This window comes from Nansenia antarctica (genome assembly GCF_963989245.1).
Source record: "Nansenia antarctica genome assembly, chromosome: 1".
Classification (NCBI taxonomy): Eukaryota; Metazoa; Chordata; class Actinopteri; order Argentiniformes; family Microstomatidae; genus Nansenia; species Nansenia antarctica.
In genome coordinates this window covers 114,282,003-114,307,002 of record NC_137674.1, presented here as the reverse complement: position 1 = coordinate 114,307,002, position 25,000 = coordinate 114,282,003, and the positions used below count along the sequence as shown (strand labels likewise).

General features: G+C 49.8%; 1 protein-coding gene across 1 annotated transcript in view; it reads left to right on the top strand.

The window, feature by feature from the left end:
* LOC308157016 (dipeptidyl peptidase 9-like) overlaps nucleotides 1–25,000 on the top strand; it is a gene marked incomplete at its 5' end in the record, with an annotated part of 45,469 nt that overhangs the window by 10,026 nt on the left and 10,443 nt on the right. The window contains 9 exons of the mRNA XM_080530485.1: nucleotides 3,811–3,939; nucleotides 5,420–5,481; nucleotides 8,405–8,505; nucleotides 17,915–18,092; nucleotides 19,844–20,003; nucleotides 21,183–21,262; nucleotides 21,374–21,529; nucleotides 22,989–23,124; nucleotides 23,875–24,020. Of these exons, the coding sequence (XP_080386611.1) occupies nucleotides 3,811–3,939; nucleotides 5,420–5,481; nucleotides 8,405–8,505; nucleotides 17,915–18,092; nucleotides 19,844–20,003; nucleotides 21,183–21,262; nucleotides 21,374–21,529; nucleotides 22,989–23,124; nucleotides 23,875–24,020 (1,148 nt within the window). The remainder of the gene's footprint in view (nucleotides 1–3,810; nucleotides 3,940–5,419; nucleotides 5,482–8,404; nucleotides 8,506–17,914; nucleotides 18,093–19,843; nucleotides 20,004–21,182; nucleotides 21,263–21,373; nucleotides 21,530–22,988; nucleotides 23,125–23,874; nucleotides 24,021–25,000) is intronic.

Below are 25,000 nucleotides of genomic sequence, written 5' to 3'. Positions count from 1 at the left end.
AGTTTGTTCCAGGAGCATGCAGCAGCGTGACTGAAAGCTGCTGCACCGTGTTTTGTTTTTACTCTTGGAATTATTAGCTGATTTGTCTCAGCTGACCTTAGGGACCTTGCGGGAATATAGGGTGGGAGGAGATCTGATATGTATTTTGGTCCAAGACCATTTTGTGATTTGTATGTAATTAGGAGGATTTTGAATTCAATTCTCTGAGAGACTGGTAGCCAGTGCAGGGATCTCAGGATTGGTGTAATGTGTTCAAATTTCTTTGTTTTTGTTAGGACCCTAGCAGCGGCGTTTTGGATGAGCTGCAATTTACGAACAGCTCCTTTAGATAGGCCTGTTAGTAGACCAGCTCCTTTAGATAGGCCTGTTAGTAGACCAGCTCCTTTAGATAGGCCTGTTAGTAGACCATTACAATAATCAAGTCTACTCGAAACAAATGCATGGATGAGTTTTTCAAGGTCTTGCTTGGACATGAAACCTCTCATTCTTGTTATGTTTTTCAGGTGATAGTAGGCTCATTTAGTTATCGAGTTTATGTGGCTGTTGAAGTTTAGATCGGAGTCTAGAATTACACCAAGATTTCTGACCTGTTTTTTAGTGTGAAGAGAGAGAGAATCAAGTTTTGCACTGACTTTCGATCTTTTGTCAGATGCACCGAATACAATTATCTCTGTTTTGTCCTTGTTTAGTTGGAGGAAGTTTTGTGTCATCCAGGCGTTTATTTGCTCAATGCAATTACAGAGATTGTCAATGGGACTATAGTCGTTCGGTGAGAGGGCTTTGTATATTTGAGTGTCATCCGCATAGTTGTGGTAGGCAATTTTGTTCTTTTTTATGATGTGTCCCAATGGAAGCGTGTAGAGATTGAATAGAAGGGGGCCAAGGATTGACCCTTGGGGAACCCCACATGTCATTTTAATTTGGTCAGATACAAAGTTGCCAATGGAGACATAGTAGCTTCTGTCCTGTAGGTAGGATCTAAACCAGTTTAGGGCAGTGCCCGAAAGTCCTACCCAGGTTTTTAGTCTATCTATTAGAATGTCATGGTCTACAGTGTCAAAGGCAGCACTAAGATCTAGTAGTATAAAAACTGAGATTTTTCCGGAGTCTGTGTTTACGCGAATGTCATTAAGGACCTTAATAAGGGCCGTTTCAGTGCTATGTAGGGGGCGAAAGCCTGATTGAAAGTCATCAAAGAGATCATTTAGGGTCAAATAATTGCTAAGTTGTTCGTGGGCAACCATTTCAATAATTTTTCCTGTACAGGGAAGGTTTGATATGGGTCTGTAGTTGTTTAGTACAAATGGGTCTAGGCCGTTCTTTTTTAGTAGAGGCTTAATAACTGCAGTTTTCAGGGCTTCAGGGAAGATTCCTGATGAAAGGGAGGTGTTAATTATTTGTATTACTTCGCCTGCCATGCAGCTAAATATGTTTTTAAAAAAGCTTGTTGGCAGGACATCAAGGGCACAGGTGGATGGTTTAAGACGTGACATGATTTTATCTAGGGTCTTGTAATCAATGGTGTTAAATTGTGACATGGTTGTTATGTCCGCCCTATTTGGGGTTGTTAATGGGGACATGTTTTTCATGCCTGACACAGAAGACCTAATGCCTTGTCTAATGGTTTCTATTTTATTGTTAAAAAAGGATGCAAGCTCATTGCATTTACTAGTTGAGTGAAATTCCTGAGCAATGGGTGTTGGGGGATTTGTTAGTCTGTCAACAGTTCTGAAAAGGATGCGGGCATTATTGATGTTATTGTTTATGATCTTAGAGAAAAATGATTGCCTGGCACTTCTTATTTCTAAGTTATAGTTTTGAAGATTCTCTTTATAGATATCATAGTGGACTTGAAGGTTTGTTTTTCTCCATCTGCGCTCTGCTTTACGACATTCTCTTTTTTGGGTCTTTACGGATGGGGCAGTTCTCCAGGGAGCTTTTTGCTTACCAGAGATGCATTTGGATCTAATGGGTGCAATATCATCAATGGTTTTTGTGATTTTTAAGTTGAAATCGTGTAGAAGGTCATTTACTGAGGTTGGAATAGAAGTTTGGGGGGGGGGGGCTAGGGAAAAGGCCTGTGTGAACAGTGCACTGGTCTTTTCATTGATATATCGTTTGGAAATAGTTTTAGACATAGTTTGAATAACAGGAAAGATAGATACGTCAAAGAATATGCAACAGTGGTCAGACAGGGCAATGTCAGTTACAACAACATTTGAAATATCTAGGCCTTTGGTGATGATAAGGTCCAGAGTGTGACCTCGATTATGAGTAGGGAGGTTCACATGTTGTTGAAGTTCAAAAACATCTAACAGAACAGAGAGTTCTTTGGCTTTGTTGTCCTCTGAGTTATCTACATGAATATTGAAATCACCAGCAATGATCAGACCATTAAATTCAGTAGTAATGATGGAGAGAAGCTCTGTAAGTTCATTAAAGAAGCTAATAGAGTATTGGGGTGGTCTGTATAAAATTATAAAAAGAATTCGAGTGGAACATTTAAAAACAACTGAAAGATATTCAAATGATAACAATTCCCAGAAGGATTTCTGTTTGCAGTTAAAACTGTCTCGGAAGAAAGAGGCGATTCCACCACCTTTTTTGTGGGATCTAACGACATCTAAGGTTCTAAAATTGGGGGGTGCTGACTCAATAAGAATTGGTGTCTTGTTATCTTTATCTAACCAAGTCTCAGTGATAAATAAGACATCTAGTTCATAGGAGCTAATCAAGTCGTTGATTAAGAGAGACTTATTAGCTAAGGATCTGGCATTGAAAAGTGCTAGCTTGAGTGGTTTTGTGTTTGGTCTCTGTGTGGGCTGTGTGTGGCAGGGTATAGATAACATGACACATAGAACACAGAGTTAACAACAGATAACATGACACATAGAACACAGAGTTAACAACAGATAACATGAGCACATATAACACAGAGTTAACAACAGATAACATGACACATAGAACACAGAGTTAACGACAGATAACATGAGCACATAGAACACAGAGTTAACAACAGATAACATGAACACATAGAACACAGAGTTAACAACAGATAACATGAACACATAGAACACAGAGTTAACAACAGATAACATGACACATAGAACACAGAGTTAATTAAGCAATATCACACGAGAGGGAGTGTGTTATACTGAATATCAGCACGGCTGTGATTCGGTCGTAGGTACGAGGCCGCAGGCCTGCAGACCCTGGGTATCTAACCCTAGCCCTGACCCTCTCTGTCCCTGCAGACCCTGGTATCTAACACCCTGACTCTCTCTGTCCCTGCAGACCCTGGTATCTAACACCCTGACTCTCTCTGTCCCTGCAGACCCTGGTATCTAACACCCTGACTCTCTCTGTCCCTGCAGACCCTGGTATCTAACACCCTGACTCTCTCTGTCCCTGCAGACCCTGGTATCTAACACCCTGACCCTCTCTGTCCCTGCAGACCCTGGTATCTAACACCCTGACCCTCTCTGTCCCTGCAGACCCTGGTATCTAACCCTAGCCCTGACCCTCTCTGTCCCTGCAGACCCTGGTATCTAGCCCTAGCCCTGACTCTCTCTGTCCCTGCAGACCCTGGGTCCTAGCACCCTAACCCTAACCCTAACCCTAGCTGACTCTCTCTGTCCCTGCAGACCCTGGTATCTAGCCCTAGCCCTGACTCTCTCTGTCCCTGCAGACCCTGGTATCTAACACCCTGACTCTCTCTGTCCCTGCAGACCCTGGTATCTAGCCCTAGCCCTGACTCTCTCTGTCCCTGCAGACCCTGGTATCTAGCCCTGACTCTCTCTGTCCCTGCAGACGCAGACGGGGGCAGCACGCTGCAGCTGCTGTATGAGGAGGTGGACGAGGCGGAGGTGGAGATCATCCATGTCCCGTCCCCCAACCTGGAGGAGCGCAAGGCCGACGTCTACAGATACCCCCGCACAGGTACAACCCTAACCTAACCCCTACCCCTAACCTTCTAATACCCCCTAACCCTAACCTTCTAATACCCCCCCCTAACCCTACCCCTAACCTTCTAATACCCCCCCTAACCTTCTAATACCCCCTAACTCTACCCCTAACCTTCTAATACCCCCCCCTAACCTTCTAATACCCCCCCTAACCCTAACCCTAACCCCCACCCTAAAGCTGCGTGCACACCAGGTCATTGCGTTGCACCGGAAGTCATTCATCTCAATGGGGCAGTTGCGTTGATCAGTTGCCTTGCTCTGCATTGCGTTTCTTGACCGTCAGGGTGCGCTAATCAGTCAAAAAATGTCAGCTTTTGCGTTGCGTTGGATCCGTTAAAACAACCGGAAGTAAACCGGAAGTAGTTTCTTGCCTCAGCTCTCGCCTCAGATTTTGAATCCTCAATTTTGGCCGCCATTGGCTAAAATCTGTAATTTGGCTCTACAAGTGTTAATATGTCATTTTATGAAGTTTTTATATGTTTTCAGGCGAGAAAGTATATATTCCCAAAATGTGTCCAGTTTATCAAAATAACCCGTTTATATATCTAAGCTGACGTTTTTTTCCCCACTTCTGTGGGAAACTTCGCTAGCAACACGAGTAGAGCTTTGCATCTGCATCGCACGTTGAAGTACGTCAAGTCCATCCCACCAGGTTGCGCCAGAACGGTGGGTCACGGTCCGCGGTGTGCACGCAGCGTAACCCTAACCCTAACCTTCTAATACCCCCCACCCTAACCCTAACCCTAACCTTCTAATACCCCCCACCCTAACCCTAACCCTAACCTTCTAATACCCCCACCCTAATCCCCACCCTAACCCTAACCCTAACCTTCTAATACCCCCCACCCTAACCCCCACCCTAACCCTAACCTTCTAATACCCCCCACCCTAACCCTAACCCTAATCCCCACCCTAACCCTAACCCTAACCTTCTAATACCCCCACCCTAACCCTCACCCTAACCTTCTAATACCCCCACCCTAACCCTCACCTTCTAATACCCCCACCCTAACCCTCACCCTAACCCTAACCTTCTAATACCCCCCACCCTAACCCCCACCCTAACGCTAACCCCCACCCTAACGCCCACCCTAATTATTGGGCTCTTCTGACTGATGTGAATCATTCATGTGTTCAGTAGAATGTTCAGTAGAATGTTCAGTAGAATGTGCTGTTTTATAACTTGTTATTGGGCTGAAGCTCCACTCTCATGTGCACCATTTACATGTTTTACCATTCGTCCACATATGGCCTGGATTTGGATTTCTGCATCTCAATAGGAATTTGGGTAACCCAAAACATGAGCTATGGGACAGGAACGGCATACGATATTCATACGATATTCATACGATATTCATACGATATTCATACGATATTCATACGATATTCATACGATATTCATACGATATTCATACGATATTCATTCCATCTGTTTGTCTGCTGTTCTTCTGCAGGGAGCAACAACCCTAAAATCACCTTCAAACTGGCAGAGATCAGAACGGACCACCAGGGCAGAGTACGTACCTGCTCACACACCAACCCTGACCTAACCCTGACCCTAACCCTAACCCTAACCCTCACACCCACCCTGACCTAACCCTAACCCTCACACACACACACACACCCTGACCTAACCCTAACCCTCACACACCAACCCTGACCTAACCCTAACCCTCACACACCAACCCTGAGCTCAGAGGCTCCAGATTATTATTATTAAATATGTTTTTAGGGCATTTCTGCTTCATTGGGATAGAGACAGTAGAGACTGACAGGAAGGATGGGTGAGAGAGAGAGGAGGATAGAGACAGTAGAGAGTGACAGGAAGGATGGGTGAGAGAGAGAGAGGAGGATAGAGACAGTAGAGACTGACAGGAAGGATGGGTGAGAGAGAGAGAGGAGGATAGAGACAGTAGAGATTGACAGGAAGGATGGGTGAGAGAGAGAGAGGAGGATAGAGACAGTAGAGATTGACAGGAAGGATGGGTGAGAGAGAGAGAGGAGGATAGAGACAGTAGAGATTGACAGGAAGGATGTGTGAGAGAGAGAGAGAGGAGGATAGAGACAGTAGAGATTGACAGGAAGGATGGGTGAGAGAGAGAGAGAGGATAGAGACAGTAGAGATTGACAGGAAGGATGGGTGAGAGAGAGGAGGATAGAGACAGTAGAGATTGACAGGAAGGATGGGTGAGAGAGAGAGGAGGATAGAGACAGTAGAGATTGACAGGAAGGATGGGTGAGAGAGAGAGAGGAGGATAGAGACAGTAGAGATTGACAGGAAGGATGGGTGAGAGAGAGAGAGGGCATTTATTTGGCAGCATTCTAAATTCAAGAATTATATATTTCCTCACAGAGCACAATGTCTTGTGCAAAAGTCAAATTGGATTCCTCCCAAATTATAGAACATCTGACCACATTTTCACCCTACACACACTAATAGATAAATACACAAATCAAAACAAAGGAACAATTCATGCATGCTTTGTCGATTTTCAGAAAGCTTTCGACTCAGTTTGGCATGAAGGTTTACTTTTTAAATTAATAGAAAGTGGAATAGGGGGAAAGTCATATGATGTCATTAAATCAATATATGAAAATAATAAATTGGCTGTTAAAATTGGTGATAAACACACAGACTTCTTCCCGCAAGGGAGAGGGGTGAAGCAAGGATGTAACCTCAGCCCCACCCTCTTCAATATATATATTAATGAACTGGCACGGTTATTAGAACAATCACCAGCACCTGGTCTCACCCTTACTGACACAGACATTAAATGTCTCTTTTATGCAGACGACCTAGTCATACTGTCCCCAACTAAAGAAGGTCTTCAGCAAAGCCTGAACATTCTTCATCAGTACTGTCAGACTTGGGCCCTGACAGTAAATATGAAGAAGACCAAAATTATGACCTTCCAAAAGCGATCACGGTTACAGAAGAATCAACCAGTGTTCAAAATAGGTGGGACCCAAATAGAACGGACAAATACCTATACATACCTAGGTTTACAAATTACTTCCACTGGGAATTTCTGTGCAGCTGTGAAGGAACTCAAAGACAAGGCAAAAAGGGCTTTTTATGCCATCAAGCGTTCAATTCAAATCCAAATTCCAATTAGGACATGGCTCAAAATATTTAAATCAGTTATAGAATCAATTGCATTGTATGGCAGTGAGGTATGGGGTCCCTTATTACAAAGTGATTGGGCAAAATGGGACAAAAACCCAGTTGAGATCCTGCATGCAGAGTTCTGCAAAACTATTATCAGGGTACAAAGAAAATGCCCAAACTCTGCATGCAGGGCTGAATTAGGCCAATATCCTTTACTGCTAAATATACAGAAAAGATCTATTAAATTCTGGAGCCATATTAAAAAGAGTGACCCTGCCTGTTACCATTATAAAGCCCTTGCCTGCCAAGAGTTGAACATCCAAAGGAGCCCCCTCAGTCAGCTGGTTCTGAAACTAGCTGACCTCTCACCTTCTGACATCACAAACCCCAGACAGCCTCAGTGCAGCTACACTATCACTCAGAAGATTAGACCTAACCAAATTATAACTAAAGAAAAAGATAAATACATCACATATTGGAACGAACTCACACAATCACAACACAAACTAGAAACATATTTGGCTCTAAACAGACAGTATACTGTGGCAGACTACCTAACCACAGTAACTGATAAAAACCTGAGAAAGACTTTGACAATGTACAGACTGAGCGATCATAGTCTGGCAATAGAGAAGGGCAGACACAGACAAACCTGGCTGCCCAGAGAGGAGAGGCTGTGCTGTCACTGTGATGACGGAGCTATAGAGACAGAGTTACACTTCTTAACACAATGTAAAAACTACACAAATATTAGAGAGGAGTTCTTCCCAAAATTTGAAACAAATTTCCCAGAATTCCGAAGTATGACAGAAAGGGAAAGATTACCAGCCCTTCTGGGGGAACAGAAAGAATGTGCAGTTTTGGCTGCAAAATATGTCAATTCCTGTCACAAGAAAAGGGACAACCAGTAGGACATACATACAGTATGCCATGTTTTATTCTCTGCACCACCTGCTTTATTTTATTTATATTATTTTTATTTATTTTTTCATGTCATTGATATTATGTTGTTATGTTGTTGTTCGTCATATCTGTGATTGTGCTTTGGCAACACTTGTAAAACGTCATGCCAATAAAGCCTGTTGAATTGAATTGAATTGAATTGAATTGAGAGGAGGATAGAGACAGTAGAGATTGACAGGAAGGATGGGTGAGAGAGAGAGGAGGATAGAGACAGTAGAGATTGACAGGAAGGATGGGTGAGAGAGAGTAGAGCTTGTGTGTTAGAATGCAGCTGGGTTGTGTGTTAGAATGCAGCTGGGTTGTGTGTGTTGTATGTGGGGCGGTGTGTGTCCTGTGGTCTGATGAAGCGTCCCTCCGGCCTCCCCAGATCGTGAGCACCCAGGACAAGGAGCTGGTCCTCCCCTTCACCAGCCTGTTCCCCGGGGTAGAATACATCGCACGGGCAGGCTGGACCAAAGACGGCAAATAGTGAGTTCACCCCCTAACCCTCCATCACAGCTAACCCTCCATCACAGCTAACCCTCCATCACAGCTAACCCTCCATCTGCCTCCTGTCTGCCTCCTCTGTGTTCCTCTGTGTTCCTCTGTGTTCCTCTGTGGTCCTCTGTGGTCCTCTGTGTTCCTCTGTGGTCCTCTGTGGTCCTCTGTGTTCCTCTGTGTTCCTCTGTGTTCCTCTGTGGTCCTCTGTGTTCCTCTGTGTTCCTCTGTGGTCCTCTGTGGTCCTCTGTGTTCCTCTGTGGTCCTCTGTGTTCCTCTGTGTTCCTCTGTGGTTCCTCTGTGGTCCTCTGTGTTCCTCTGTGGTCCTCTGTGTTCCTCTGTGTTCCTCTGTGTTCCTCTGTGGACCTCTGTGTTCCTCTGTGTTCCTCTGTCCTCCTCTGTGGTCCTCTGTGGTCCTCTGTGGTCCTCTGTGTTCCTCTGTGTTCCTCTGTGGTCCTCTGTGTTCCTCTGTGTTCCTCTGTGGTCCTCTGTGTTCCTCTGTGTTCCTCTGTGGTCCTCTGTGGTCCTCTGTGTTCCTCTGTGTTCCTCTGTGTTCCTCTGTGGTCCTCTGTGGTCCTCTGTGGTCCTCTGTGGTCCTCTGTGTTCCTCTGTGGTCCTCTGTGTTCCTCTGTGTTCCTCTGTCCTCCTCTGTGGTCCTCTGTGTTCCTCTGTGGTCCTCTGTGGTCCTCTGTGGTCCTCTGTGGTCCTCTGTGGTCCTCTGTGTTCCTCTGTGGTCCTCTGTGTTCCTCTGTGTTCCTCTGTGGTCCTCTGTGTTCCTCTGTGGTCCTCTGTGGTCCTCTGTGTTCCTCTGTGTTCCTCTGTGGTCCCCTGTGTTCCTCTGTGTTCCTCTGTGGTCCTCTGTGGTCCTCTGTGTTCCTCTGTGTTCCTCTGTGTTCCTCTGTGTTCCTCTGTGGTCCTCTGTGGTCCTCTGTGGTCCTCTGTGTTCCTCTGTGGTCCTCTGTGGTCCTCTGTGTTCCTCTGTGGTCCTCTGTGTTCCTCTGTGTTCCTCTGTCCTCCTCTGTGTTCCTCTGTCCTTCTCTGTGGTCCTCTGTGTTCCTCTGTGGTCCTCTGTGGTCCTCTGTGTTCCTCTGTGGTCCTCTGTGGTCCTCTGTGTTCCCCTGTGTTCCTCTGTGTTCCTCTGTGTTCCTCTGTGTTCCTCTGTGTTCCTCTGTCCTCCTCTGTGTTCCTCTGTGGTCCTCTGTGTTCCTCTGTGGTCCTCTGTGTTCCTCTGTGGTCCTCTGTGGTCCTCTGTGTTCCTCTGTGGTCCTCTGTGTTCCTCTGTGGTCCTCTGTGGTCCTCTGTGGTCCTCTGTGGTCCTCTGTGTTCCTCTGTGGTCCTCTGTGGTCCTCTGTGTTCCTCTGTGGTCCTCTGTGTTCCTCTGTGTTCCTCTGTGGTCCTCTGTGTTCCTCTGTGGTCCTCTGTGTTCCTCTGTGTTCCTCTGTGTTCCTCTGTGTTCCTCTGTCCTCCTCTGTGTTCCTCTGTGGTCCTCTGTGGTCCTCTGTCCTCCTCTGTGTTCCTCTGTGGTCCTCTGTGTTCCTCTGTCCTCCTCTGTGGTCCTCTGTGTTCCTCTGTGTTCCTCTGTGTTCCTCTGTGTTCCTCTGTCCTCCTCTGTGTTCCTCTGTGTTCCTCTGTGTTCCTCTGTCCTCCTCTGTGTTCCTCTGTGGTCCTCTGTGTTCCTCTGTCCTCCTCTGTGGTCCTCTGTGTTCCTCTGTGTTCCTCTGTGGTCCTCTGTGGTCCTCTGTGTTCCTCTGTGTTCCTCTGTGTTCCTCTGTCCTCCTCTGTGTTCCTCTGTGTTCCTCTGTCCTCCTCTGTGTTCCTCTGTGGTCCTCTGTGTTCCTCTGTGGTCCTCTGTGTTCCTCTGTGGTCCTCTGTGTTCCTCTGTGTTCCTCTGTGTTCCTCTGTGTTCCTCTGTGTTCCTCTGTGTTCCTCTGTGTTCCTCTGTGGTCCTCTGTGGTCCTCTGTGTTCCTCTGTGGTCCTCTGTGTTCCTCTGTGGTCCTCTGTGTTCCTCTGTGGTCCTCTGTGTTCCTCTGTGGTCCTCTGTGGTCCTCTGTGTTCCTCTGTGGTCCTCTGTGTTCCTCTGTGTTCCTCTGTCCTCCTCTGTGGTCCTCTGTGTTCCTCTGTCCTCCTCTGTGGTCCTCTGTGTTCCTCTGTGGTCCTCTGTGGTCCTCTGTGGTCCTCTGTGTTCCTCTGTGGTCCTCTGTGTTCCTCTGTGGTCCTCTGTGGTCCTCTGTGTTCCTCTGTGTTCCTCTGTGTTCCTCTGTCCTCCTCTGTGTTCCTCTGTGGTTCTCTGTGGTCCTCTGTGTTCCTCTGTGGTCCTCTGTGTTCCTCTGTCCTCCTCTGTGTTCCTCTGTGGTCCTCTGTGTTCCTCTGTCCTCCTCTGTAGTCCTCTGTGTTCCTCTGTCCTCCTCTGTGTTCCTCTGTGTTCCTCTGTGTTCCTCTGTCCTCCTCTGTGTTCCTCTGTGGTCCTCTGTGTTCCTCTGTGGTCCTCTGTGTTCCTCTGTGTTCCTCTGTGTTCCTCTGTGGTCCTCTGTGGTCCTCTGTGGTCCTCTGTGTTCCTCTGTGTTCCTCTGTGTTCCTCTGTGTTCCTCTGTCCTCCTCTGTGTTCCTCTGTGTTCCTCTGTCCTCCTCTGTGTTCCTCTGTGGTCCTCTGTGTTCCTCTGTGGTCCTCTGTGGTCCTCTGTGTTCCTCTGTGTTCCTCTGTCCTCCTCTGTGGTCCTCTGTCCTCCTCTGTGTTCCTCTGTGGTCCTCTGTCCTCCTCTGTCCTCCTCTGTGTTCCTCTGTGGTCCTCTGTGGTCCTCTGTGTTCCTCTGTCCTCCTCTGTGTTCCTCTGTGTTCTATATCGTGGAGCTCCGCCCCATAGGGGAGCTCTGCTCCTATTGGTTTACCCGCTACCTAAAGTAGCCAATGACTGAATTTTTCAATGCCTGCGCCCGCCTGGGGTGCTATATAAAGGGGTGTACTTCGCTACCTCATTCTCCCAAAAAGTTCAGCACGGGTTTATATCTGAAGACTGAGAAGGACGACTACTAAGACTGGAGAACCCGCCAGACTTTTCCCTTCAAGATATGGATCGTCCGCCGCCTATGGAGAAGTTCCTCCGGGACGCCTGCCGCTGCGACTTCCGAGCAGCGGAGGACACTTTTCAGCGGAGGAGACTTTTCCCTTCAGCGATGGATCGTCCGCCGCCGACCACGAAGAAGTTCCTCCGGGACACCTGCCGCTGCGATTTCCTAGCAGCGGAGGACAAGCACGACTTCTGCCACGTCTGCCTCGGCCCCGAACATGCCGAGGCGGCGTTGGTCGCCTCCCCCAGCTGCCTCCCCTTCCACCTCCTTTCCGTCGCGGAAAGGCGAAAGGAGATGGCCTGGATCAAGGAGAGCGTTTTCCCCTGGCGGGCGCTATCTCGGGGATGCTATCCGACTCGAATAGCTCTGCCGATGATGCGTCCGGACAGGCCCCAGAGCGGCGTTCTGGGCAGGCACCTCCCCAAGTAGGGATGGTCCCGCCCGCTCAGCCGGCCCTGACACCACGCCGCCCTCACCCAGCTGAGTGGTCGGTGCCGGTGTCAGAATCAGAAAGCTCTGATGAGCTCGGTGCGCAGGCGGCGGCGAATAACATCGCCGTGTTTAACGCCGCCATTGCGAAGATCACCACAGACCGACCCAACGGTCTGTCTGCAGCGGAGGCGGAGTTTCTGAGCAAACTCAGTGCCGCGACGACACGAGGCGTTATTACATCAAAAACCCCTCCATGTCTATCAAGACCTGGCCCAGCTCATGAGCGTGCGGCCGGTTCTTTGATTATCAGGCATAATAAACCTGCGTCAATAAAGAGCATTGTTACACATAACAAACACTCTTTACAGACGGTAAGTCAGACGGTAAATCCCTAAGGAGGATTTTCCATGGGATCTACCAGAGCGGAGACCCACCTGCCTTGTCAGAGTGTGGTCGAATCGCTACCGGTTAGAAACGAAGCGGAGACTAGCCCAGCTTACCGGCGTGTGGCCAGCTCTCTGCCTAGCAGACTTACCCCTATCACGACACGAGGCGGTATTTACATCAAAAACCCCTCCATGTCTATTCAAGACCTGGCCCAGCTCATGAGCGTGCGGCCGGTTCTTTGATTATCAGGCATAATAAACCTGCGTCAATAAAGAGCATTGTTACACATAACAAACACTCTTTACAGACGGTAAGTCAGACGGTAAATCCCTAAGGAGGATTTTCCATGGTATCTACCGGAGCGGAGACCCACCTGCCTTGTCAGAGTGTGGTCGAATCGCTACCGGTTAGAAACGAAGCGGAGACTAGCCCAGCTTACCGGCGTGTGGCCAGCTCTCTGCCTAGCAGACTTACCCCTATCACGACACGAGGCGGTATTTACATCAAAAACCCCTCCAGGTCTATTCAAGACCTGGCCCAGCTCATGAGCGTGCGGCCGGTTCTTTGATTATCAGGCATAATAAACCTGCGTCAATAAAGAGCATTGTTACACATAACAAACACTCTTTACAGACGGTAAGTCAGACGGTAAATCCCTAAGGAGGATTTTCCATGGTATCTACCGGAGCGGAGACCCACCTGCCTTGTCAGAGTGTGGTCGAATCGCTACCAGTTAGAAACGAAGCGGAGACTAGCCCAGCTTACCGGCGTGTGGCCAGCTCTCTGCCTAGCGGACTTACCCCTATCACGACACGAGGCGTTATTTACATCAAAAACCCCTCCATGTCTATCAAGACCTGGCCCAGCTCATGAGCGTGCGGCCGGTTCTTTGATTATCAGGCATAATAAACCTGCGTCAATAAAGAGCATTGTTACACATAACAAACACTCTTTACAGACGGCAGCCCATCCCTTTTCGAAATGACCCCACCTTGGGCTGTGCCATCTCCTCGGTGGGCAGCGGCGGCTGGGGTCATACAGAAATTCAAGCTTTTTCTGTCGACTGCACCACAACAGACGGCCCAGCCGCTGTCGTTGCTTTATGCAGAATGACTAGAAGGGACAGGTATTCTGTCGGGCTGGCTTGACAGGACATTGAGGAGGGGATATGCACTACAGTTCATTCAGCCTCCTCCGCCCTTCAGGGGCGTGAGAGAGACTGTTTTTTGTCCTGCCCGATAAAGACACGTGCGCTCCGGGAGGAGATTACGAATCTCCTAACAAAGGGCGCAGTGACATTGGTTCCGAGGGACCAGTGGGACATGAGATGGTACTCCCCGTATTTCCTTGTCCCAAAGAATTCGGGAGACATGAGACCCATACTAGATTTCAGGGTCCTCAACGAGAGAGTGGCGAAACGCCCCTTTCGTAGATACCTGAGGGTCGCGTATTTCGTGTGCCAATCACAGAGTGGCACAGGAAATTCCTACGTTTTGTTTTCCAAGGGAAGGTTTACGAGTACACGCGCCTGCCCTTCGGGTACGCGCTTGCTCCTCGTTTTTTCTCCAAATGCGTGCAGACAGCACTCGAACCACTGAGGCGTAACGAGATACGCATAATATGCGGATCTCGACGACCTACTGGTCTTGGCCCAATGCCCAAATCGAGCCATTCGGGACGCAACCTCACTGGTGCAGCGCCTCACTCAGCTGGGGTTAGCTGTAAACTGGACAGAGAGTGCTCCGTGGCCGGCTCAACAGTTTTCCTATCTAGGCATTCAGTTGGATACTGCCGAGATGAGGGCCAGTTTATCGGCACCACGGAGAGCGACACTGACGTCAGCTCCCTGGGTGTGTCGAGTGACAAATACAATCACCGCTCTGTCAAGGATGTCCTTACTAGGACTGAGGTCTGCAGCCCATGTAGTGGTCCCCTTAGGCCTGTTACACATGCGCAGACTGCAGAGGCGGTTCGCACGACTGCGACGGGTTCCAGTGAGAACGCCGTCGCAAGTTGATTGTAATACAGAGATCGGTCAAAACCGACCTGAGCTACTGGAGAGACCCGCGCGTCATCGCGCGCGGAGTCGCCTGAGTTCGCTGAAAGCTCTCCACATTCCAGGTCTGCTCAACGAAGGAGCAGATCTGTTATCACGGGGAGGCCCGAGGGACGACGACTGGAGGTTAGCACCCTCCATTGTGTCGCTGATTTGGGCACGGTTCGGGCAAGCAGAAGTGGTTCTGTTTGCGTCACGGACGAATGCGCAGTGTCGCCTTTGGTTCTTCCTGCGCGAACAGGACAACCCGCCATTGGGAGTCGATACATTCGCACACCACCCATGGCCGAGGGTCCTGTTATACGCGTTCCCACCCCTGACATCTATCCTCCCACTGTTGGCACGAGTGAGGTCAGAGAGGCTAGAGTTAATTCTTGTAGCCCCGGACCGTCCCGGAGCCCCGTGGTTTCCGGAACTGATGGAGATGTTGGTAGAGGGCCCATGGCCCATACCTCATCGACAAGATGCACTCTCTCAAGCCAGAGGCTTGGTGAGGGGGCCGCCTATGATGGGGGGCCCCCTCATGGCCTGGTTACTGAGAGGGATTTGTTAGAACGCAGGGGTCTGACAGACGCGGTCATTCAGACCATTCAGAGTGCGCGCGCGCAATCCACTGCAAAGGGATATGCGGCGCGCTGGCGAGTGTTTACACAGTGTGAGGGACAGGACGTTGACCCAGTCTGCTGTCGGGTCGAAACGTTCTTGTGCTTCTTACAGTCGCTGTTTGACAAGGGATTGGCGGCGAGAACTATTAAAGTTTACGCGGCTGCCATCTCAGCTTGTCATGAGGGTTTTGCGACAACGACACTGTTCAGTCATTCGCTGGTTAAGCGTTTTTTGACTGGAGTGTGTAGGCTTAGACGCCCTCATAGGACTCTAATGCCAAAATGGGACCTGTCGATTGTGCTAGAGGCGCTGTGCGTGCCCCATTCGAACCCATTGACACTGTGTCGTTGCGTTTATTGTCTCTCAAGACGAGTCAGCTCCTCGCCTTGACTACGGCTAAGCGAGTGAGTGATTTATGTGCTCTCTCGACACGGGCAGATTGTTTGATCATATCTGATGACAAAACAAAAGCTGTGTTATGCCCTAACCCGGCTTTTATCCCTAAGGTTAATCGTGGGTTTAGGGTTCAGAGCTGTGCTCTGAGCGCCTTTTTTCCTCCTCCTCACGACGGAGAGAGGGAGAGGCGTTTACATTGTCTATGTCCGGTGCGCGCGTTGGCACAATATGTGAAGCGCACGGCAGGACTGAGATCTTCTCCCCAGCTTCTGATCTGCTACGGCGGACAGAAAGCCGGGGCACCACTCTCGAAGCAGAGGCTGTCCCATTGGATTTGCGAGGCTATTAGCCTCGCATACGAATCGAAGGGGCAGCCCGTGCCGACTGGCATTCGGGCTCATTCCACCAGGGGCATGGCCACATCAGTGGCCATTCTCAGGGGAGTGGGAGTGGAGGAGATATGTGAGGCGGCGTCTTGGTCGTCGCCATCACTTTTTGTACGGTATTACTTGAAAGATATTCTTCCTCATCCTTTTCTCATTCTGTCCTCAGTTTTGCTGATGACTGATGTAGTGGGAAGGCACTTGGATTACCCTGGTCATGGGGATTCTAAGTGTTGTCAGGATGAATACGGATGTGCCTGGGGAGGGGACCCTCCTCCAGGACATGTTCCGTTAGATCAACAACCCTACGTGCTCACGTAAGGGTTAGATCAGTGATATTTCTTCCGCATCCTTTTCTCATTCTGTCCTCAGTTTTGCTGATGACTGATGTAGTGGGGAAAGCACTTGGATCACCCTGGTTGGGGATTCTATTCAAGTGCTGTCAGGATGATTACGGATGTGCCTGGGGAGGGGACCCTCCTCCAGGACATGTTCCGTTAGATCTACAACCCTACGTGCTCACGTAAGGGTTAGGTCAGTGATATTCTTCCTCAATCCTTTCTCATTCTGTCCTCAGTTTTGCTGATGACTGATGTTGTGGGAAGGGCACTTGGATTACCCTGGTCATGGGGATTCTATTCAAGTGCTGTCAGGATGAATACGGATGTGCCTGGGGAGGGGACCCTCCTCCAGGACATGTCTGTTAGATCAACAACCCAACGTAAGGGTTAGGTAAGTGATATTTCTTCCTCATCCTTTTCTCACTCTGTCCTCAGTTTGCTGAGGACTGATGTAGTGGGGATGGCACTTGGATTACCCTGGTTGGGGATGCTATTCAAGTGCTGTCAGGATGATTACGGATGTGCCTGGGGAGGGGACCCTCCTCCAGGACATGTTCCGTTAGATCTACAACCCTGCGTGCTCACGTAAGGGCTAGATCTGTGGAGCAGACTCGTGTGGGTTGGGCCAACTTTTTAAGGTTGTCTTGAACCAACATCAGTGGTCAGCTCCGGGTGCCGCTGAGATTGTTTTACGGATTAATAGTCTCAGTGGGGGTACATTTGGCCTCGTTCGCTCCGCCTAAACCAATAGGAGCAGAGCTCCCCTATGGGGCGGAGCTCCACGATATAGAACGATAGTTATGGAGATAGACTCCATTTCTATGAGTGGAGCGGAGCCCCATAGGGCTGCTGGCCCACTTCGACTCGTTCAAACCCGGCTGTTTTTGTATGTTTGGGAGAATGAGGTAGCGAAGTACACCCCTTTATATAGCACCCCAGGCGGGCGCAGGCATTGAAAAATTCAGTCATTGGCTACTTTAGGTAGCGGGTAAACCAATAGGAGCAGAGCTCCCCTATGGGGCTCCGCTCCACTCATAGAACTGGAGTCTATCTCCATAACTATCGTTCCTCTGTGTTCCTCTGTCCTCCTCTGTGTTCCTCTGTGTTCCTCTGTGTTCCTTTGTCCTCCTCTGTGTTCCTCTGTGGTCCTCTGTGTTCCTCTGTCCTCCTCTGTGGTCCTCTGTGGTCCTCTGTGTTCCTCTGTGGTCCTCTGTGTTCCTCTGTGGTCCTCTGTGGTCCTCTGTGTTCCTCTGTGTTCCTCTGTGTTCCTCTGTCCTCCTCTGTGTTCCTCTGTGTTCCTCTGTGTTCCTCTGTCCTCCTCTGTGTTCCTCTGTGGTCCTCTGTGGTCCTCTGTGTTTCAGTCCATTTACCATTTAAATCAGTTTAATCTGTTTCTGCTAACTGACCATGCTCTTCCCTCCTGTGTGTGTGTGTGTGTGTGTGTGTGTGTCCTGTGTCTATCCTGTGTCGTGTGTGTGTGTGTGTGTGTGTGTGTGTGTCCTGTGTCTAACCTGTGTCGTGTGTGTGTGTGCGTGTGCGTGTGCGTATGCGTGTGTGTGTGTCCTGTGTCTATCCTGTGTCGTGTGTGTGTGTGTGTGTGTGTGTGGTGTGTGTGTGTGTGTGTGTGTGTGTGTATGTGTTTGTGTGTGTGTGTGTGTGTGTGTGTGTGTGTGTGTGTGTGTCGTGTGTGTGTGTGTGTGTGTGTGTGTGTGTGTGTGTGTGTGTGTGTGCAGTGCGTGGGCGGTGCTGTTGGACCGGACCCAGCAGAGGCTGCAGCTGGTCCTGCTGCCCCCCTCCCTCTTCATCCCCGTAACCGACGACGACGCCCAGAGAGCCGAGGCCCGGGGGGCCGTGGGGGAGGGGGTGCACCCCCTCATCATCTACGAGGAGCACACAGACATCTGGATCAACGTGGGTCCCCCCCTACCCCCCCCCTACACCACAACCCCCCTACCCCCCAACCCTAACCCCCCCCACAAGGTCGGCAGATTGGCGGTTCGAACCCCGGCTGGCCACATGTAGAAGTGTCCTTGAGCAAGACACTGAACCCCAGAAATTGCTCCCAGTGAGCGGGTGTGTGTGTGAATGAGAGGCCGTTGTAAAGTGCTTTGGATAGAAGCTCTATATAAGTCAGTCTGTTTACCATCTACCCTTTATTATAGCGCCTTATTCCAAAGCGCTTTACAGCGGCCTCTCATTCACACACACATTCACACACACCAATGGTGGCAAGCTGCCATGCAAGGCGCCGGCCTTTCAGCCGGTTCAGTGTCTTAAGTGCCCAAGGACACCTCGACACGTGACCAGCCGGGGTTCGAACCGCCAGCCTTGCGATCGTTAGACGCCGGCTCTACCTCCTGAGACACAGCCGCCCCTTTTTTCTCACTTGAAATCTGTTTACGTCTCAAACTCAAAGTATAGGGATGAGGACATACTGGATGAGTATAGGGATGAGGACATACTGGACATACCTCTGCTCTTGTTTGTACATACCACACTGTACACATGTCTGTCCACACGTTTATGGCTTTTGCACTATTGCACATAGTTGACATCTGGTTAGATAATAATAATAATAATTCATTGTATTTATATAGCGCTTTTTCTGGGGCTCAAAGACGCTGACAATATGGGAAAAACAGAAAACACAGAAACAACAAGCAACAGATAACATGAGCACATAGAACACAGAGTTAACGAACAGGCACAGGGGAGGGGGGCAGGGTTAGGGGTGATGGTTAGGGGTAGGGGAGGTTATATGCATGTCCGGGGGGGAGGGGGGTGGCAGGGTTGGGGGAGATGGTTAGGGGTAGGGGAGGTTGTATGCATGTCCGGGGGGGAGGGGGGTGGCAGGGTTAGGGGAGATGGTTAGGGGGTAGGGGAGGTTGTATGGATGTCCAGGGGGGGAGGGGGGTGGCAGGGTTAGGGGAGATGGTTAGGGGTAGGGGAGGTTGTATGGATGTCCAGGGGGGGAGGGGGGTGGCAGGGTTAGGGGAGATGGTTAGGGGTAGGGGAGGTTGTATGCATGTCCAGGGGGGGAGGGGGGTGGCAGGGTTAGGGGAGATGGTTAGGGGTAGGGGAGGTTGTATGGATGTCCAGGGGGGGAGGGGGGTGGCAGGGTTAGGGGAGATGGTTAGGGGTAGGGGAGGTTGTATGCATGTCCATGGGGGGAGGGGGGGGGCAGGGTTAGGGGAGATGGTTAGGGGTAGGGGAGGTTGTATGCGTGGGATAACAGGTAGGCTTTGAGTGGAGAGTAAGGGTGAGTCTCTGAGTGGCTGAGAGAGGGTTAGGGTTAGACAGTTCCAGAGGCGGGGCAGCTTGTGAAAAAGCCAAACTGCGCTTTGTTTTCTTTGTACTTGTTATCTGGCAATGACAATGACATTTAATCTGAAACCCTAACCCTCTGGGTCTCAGTCCTAGCCTCTAACCCTTTCTACATACTCTCTCTAAGGTAACCCTAACCTAACCATAACCATAACCATAACCATCTGAAACCCTAACCATAACCATAACCATCTCGTGTTGCAGTACTTTGGCTTGACTAGCGAGTTTGTTCTCAACAAGGTTGAGATGTATTTCCGTGTTTCAAAATAAAAGTCTGAGCATTTTGATTGGTCGCCCCTTTCACCAGACTGTGTCACATGTGCTGTTTCTCTGCCCAGGTCCACGACATCTTCTATCCGTTCATCCAAACCAACGACGAGGAGATCACCTTCCTCTGGGTGAACGAGTCCAAGACGGGTTTCTGCCACCTGTACAAGATCACCTCTCTGCTGCAGCAGGGCTGCTACCAGTGGGCCCGGGACTACACCCACACCGAGGGTAGGATCCCTACTGCACTTATATTATATTATTATACAATATATATACTTATATCTGCTGTCAGGACTGCAGAGTCTCTACCTATCTGCTGTCAGGACTGCAGAGTCTCTACCTATCTGCTGTCAGGACTGCAGAGTCTCTACCTATCTGCTGTCAGGACTGCAGAGTCTCTACCTATCTGCTGTCAGGACTGCAGAGTCACTACCTATCTGCTGTCAGGACTGCAGAGTCTCTACCTATCTGCTGTCAGGACTGCAGAGTCTCTACCTATCTGCTGTCAGGACTGCAGAGTCTCTACCTATCTGCTGTCAGGACTGCAGAGTCTTTACCTATCTGCTGTCAGGACTGCAGAGTCACTACCTATCTGCTGTCAGGACTGCAGAGTCTCTACCTATCTGCTGTCAGGACTGCAGAGTCTCTACCTATCTGCTGTCAGGACTGCAGAGTCACTACCTATCTGCTGTCAGGACTGCAGAGTCTCTACCTATCTGCTGTCAGGACTGCAGAGTCTCTACCTATCTGCTGTCAGGACTGCAGAGTCTCTACCTATCTGCTGTCAGGACTGCAGAGTCACTACCTATCTGCTGTCAGGACTGCAGAGTCTCTACCTATCTGCTGTCAGGACTGCAGAGTCTCTACCTATCTGCTGTCAGGACTGCAGAGTCTCTACCTATCTGCTGTCAGGACTGCAGAGTCTCTACCTATCTGCTGTCAGGACTGCAGAGTCTTTACCTATCTGCTGTCAGGACTGCAGAGTCACTACCTATCTGCTGTCAGGACTGCAGAGTCTCTACCTATCTGCTGTCAGGACTGCAGAGTCTCTACCTATCTGCTGTCAGGACTGCAGAGTCTTTACCTATCTGCTGCTGTAGATTGAAGCCCTGCATCTCTTCAGGCTACATCTTAACTGTCCCTCCTAAGACTCCCTCGTCCCTCCTGTACAATTTCTCTACTGTAAATACTAATACATCTGCCATTCTACCATTATGACTGCCAATGGCCCTAGCATAGGTTATTTTTTCTTGAGATGACTGATGATTAGTCAGGTGTTTGTTGTAAGTCGCTTTGGATAAAGGCTCCAAAGTGCTCCATGTCCCTGGTTAGGAGGTAGGAGATGTGTGTGATGTCATGTGTGATGTCATGTGTGATGTCATGTGTGATGTCATCATGTGTCCCCAGATGACTTCAAGTGTCCCATCAAGGAGGAAGTGACCCTGACCAGAGGAGAGTGGGAGGTGCTGAGCAGACACGGCTCTAAGGTAGGGGGGGGAGGTGCCTGGGGGGGGTTGTATAGTACTTGTACTCACCTCAATAAAGTTCTAGAATCTAATCTCAGTGCTGCCCCCCCCCCCCCCCCCCCCCCCTGTCAGATCTGGGTGAACGAGGCCTCTCAGCTGGTTTACTTCCAGGCCACGCGGGACACTCCCCTGGAGCACCACCTCTACGCCGTCAGCTACCAAACCCCGTACAAACCCATCGTACGCCTCACCAAGCCAGGCTTCTCTCACAGCTGCTCCATCAGCCAGGTACCCCCCCTACCCCCCTGGACCCTGACCCTGACCCTGCCACCTACCCCCCTGGACCCTGACCCTGACCCTGCCACCTACCCCCCCTACCCCCCTGGACCCTGACCCTGACCCTGACCATGACCCTGACCCTGACCCTAACACCTACCCCCCCTACCTACCCCCCTGGACCCTGACCCAGACCCTGACCATGACCCTGACCCTGACCCTGCCACCTACCCCTCCTACCCCCCTGGACCCTAACCCTGACCCTGACCCTGCCACCTACCCCCCTACCCCCCTGGACCCTAACCCTGATCCTGCCAGGTACCCCCCCTGGACCCTAACCCCCCCTACCTACCCCCCTGGACCCTAACCCTGACCCTGACCATGACCCTGACCATGACCCTGACCATGACCCTGACCCTGACCATGACCATGACCCTGACCCTGCCACCTACCCCCCTGGACCCTAACCCTGACCCTGACCCTGACCCTGACCCTGCCACCTACCCCCCTGGACCCTAACCCTGACCCTGCCACCTACCCCCCTGGACCCTGACCCTGACCCTGACCATGACCCTGCCACCTACCCCCCTACCTACCCCCCCTACCCCCCTGGACCCTAACCCTGATCCTGCCAGGTACCCCCCCTGGACCCTAACCCCCCCTACCTACCCCCCTGGACCCTAACCCTGACCCTGACCATGACCCTGACCCTGCTCTCTCACACACACACCTTTACATTACACTTGAACCGTCTCCCTGGAGTAACTCAAGGGCTCAGTGTTGGTGGTGTTCCCAGGTGGGGGTTGAACTCTGAACTCTGACCTGATGGCAGAGCAGGGTGACCTGACCCTAACCCTGGGTGTGTTTCACAGCTAAGCTTCCCCAAAACTAAACTGAAATAAAGGTATAAATAATAATAATAAATAATAATAATAAATAATAATAAATAATAATAACAATACATAATAATAATAATAATAATGTTATTAGGCAAAAGAAGTAGGCTGTGTGTATTACAGAGGGGAGCGAGTGGGTCTGCAGTTATGGTGCAACGCCCTGTTTGTTTATTGGGTTATCGTTTAGTCCACATCGACATTAGTCCACATTGTGTCCTGTTTGAACATCTGGAGGTGGTGGAGCAGAGGGACGTCAGCCCTAGGATCCTTCTTTCCCCCACGCCTTGTCCTTTCTTCTGAGCCAGAGCCAGAAGCTCCCTTGTTCCCATTTAAAAAATAAATCACCCAGCAGTTAGTTCCGACCAAGTAATTTGATTGGACTCCAAGAGGCATTCCATTCCATTCCATGAGTGCCGATATACAGTATAACAGCACTGGGACTTTTAACTATATGCATCACTCCGCCAGGACAGGTGTTCTACTTCGAAATGACAGATAATTAGACACATTAACGGTCGTCATCTATCAGGTTTTATATCCCGTCTTGTCTAACCCTAACCCTCCCGTCTGTCCAGAACTTCGACATGTTCGTCAGCTGTTACAGCAACGTGAGCACGCCCCCCTGCGTCCACCTCTACAAGCTGGTCGGCCCGGAGACCGACCCGCTGCACAAAGAACCAGAGTTCTGGGCCAGCATGATGGAGGCCCCAGGTGAGTGTGGGGGGGGGGGGGCTTAGATACCAATAGGAGGGTGACAGAAGCACCAGTGTTGTCAGTGTTGCTTCCCAGGGCCAGTGTGTTGTATTCATGTTGTTGTTGTTGTTGTTGTTCTGGGGGCCGGCTGTGTCTCAGGAGGTAGAGGCTGTGTCTCAGGAGGTAGAGGCTGTGTCTCAGGAGGTAGAGGCCTGTGTCTCAGGAGGTAGAGGCTGTGTCTCAGGAGGTAGAGGCTGTGTCTCAGGAGGTAGAGGCTGTGTCTCAGGAGGTAGAGGCTGTGTCTCAGGAGGTAGAGCCGCCGTCTAATGATTGCAAGGTTGGCAGATCGGCGGTTCGAGCCCCGGCTGGCCACATGTCAAAGTGTCCTTGGGCTAACCCTAACCCTTGCTCTGTTAGCTCTGTTAGCTTGACTATCTGCCCTGTTAGCTTGACTATCTGCCCTGTTAGCTTGACTATCTGCTCTGTTAGCTTGACTACCTGCCCTGTTAGCTTGACTACCTGCCCTGTTAGCTTGACTATCTGCCCTGTTAGCTTGACTATCTGCCCTGTTAGCTTGACTACCTGCCCTGTTAGCTTGACTACCTGCCCTGTTAGCTTGACTATCTGCTCTGTTAGCTCTGTTAGCTCTGTTAGCTCTGTTAGCTCTGACACACGGAACAATGCTTTACATTCACCTGTCGGAAACCCTGTTAATGTTGCATCTGTCCTCTCTTCTCCATTTACCAAGTTGTTGTTGTCGTCTCCCAGGCTGCCCGGCAGACTACAACCCTCCAGAGATATTTAACTTCCCAGGGAAGTCAGGCTTCAAGCTCTACGGCATGCTGTACAAACCTCACAACATGACGCCCGGCAAGAAGCATCCCACAATCCTCTTTGTCTACGGAGGTCCTCAGGTGGGTTACTTCCTCCTCTGTTCCCCCAGAGGAGAAGGTGTTCGTGGTTGTTGACTCTCTCTAATCTAGTTTTGTGGTGTAGGGTTAGGGTTAGACAGTTACCTGGGTTAGGGTTAGAAACCGTCAGCCTCTTTACAGAGTAACGTACCTGCAGGACTTCCATAGATAATATATATAATATAATATATAATATATTAAAATAGGGAAAATACCACCGCTCATCCCTGATCAGACTAGCTGAGTCTAAAAGCAGCGTCCACACACTCACATCTATCTAAGTCAGACCGAAAGCTTCAATAAAATAATGATTTTCGCACAGATTTGAGTGTGCGGATGCTGCTTTTTTCACTCATCGATAACATATTGAAAATATATAATAATAATAATGTAATATATCTATACATTCATCCAGTCAAATAAATTATATTTGTTTAGATTGTGGGTACAGTTGAGAGGAGAATATGAGTGTAGCTTGGTTGGTTTGTTGCAGGGCTAGTGAACAGGGTTGGTTTGTTGCAGGTCCAGTGAACAGAGTTGGTTTGTTGCAGGTCCAGTGAACAGAGTTGGTTTGTTGCAGGTCCAGTGAACAGAGTTGGTTTGTTGCAGGTCCAGTGAACAGAGTTGGTTTGTTGCAGGTCCAGTGAACAGAGTTGGTTTGTTGCAGGGCTAGTGAACAGGGTTGGTTTGTTGCAGGTCCAGTGAACAGGGTTGGTTTGTTGCAGGTCCAGTGAACAGAGTTGGTTTGTTGCAGGTCCAGTGAACAGGGTTGGTTTGTTGCAGGGCTAGTGAACAGGGTTGGTTTGTTGCAGGTCTAGTGAACAGAGTTGGTTTGTTGCAGGTCCAGTGAACAGAGTTGGTTTGTTGCAGGTCCAGTGAACAGAGTTGGTTTGTTGCAGGGCTAGTGAACAGAGTTGGTTTGTTGCAGGTCCAGTGAACAGAGTTGGTTTGTTGCAGGTCCAGTGAACAGGGTTGGTTTGTTG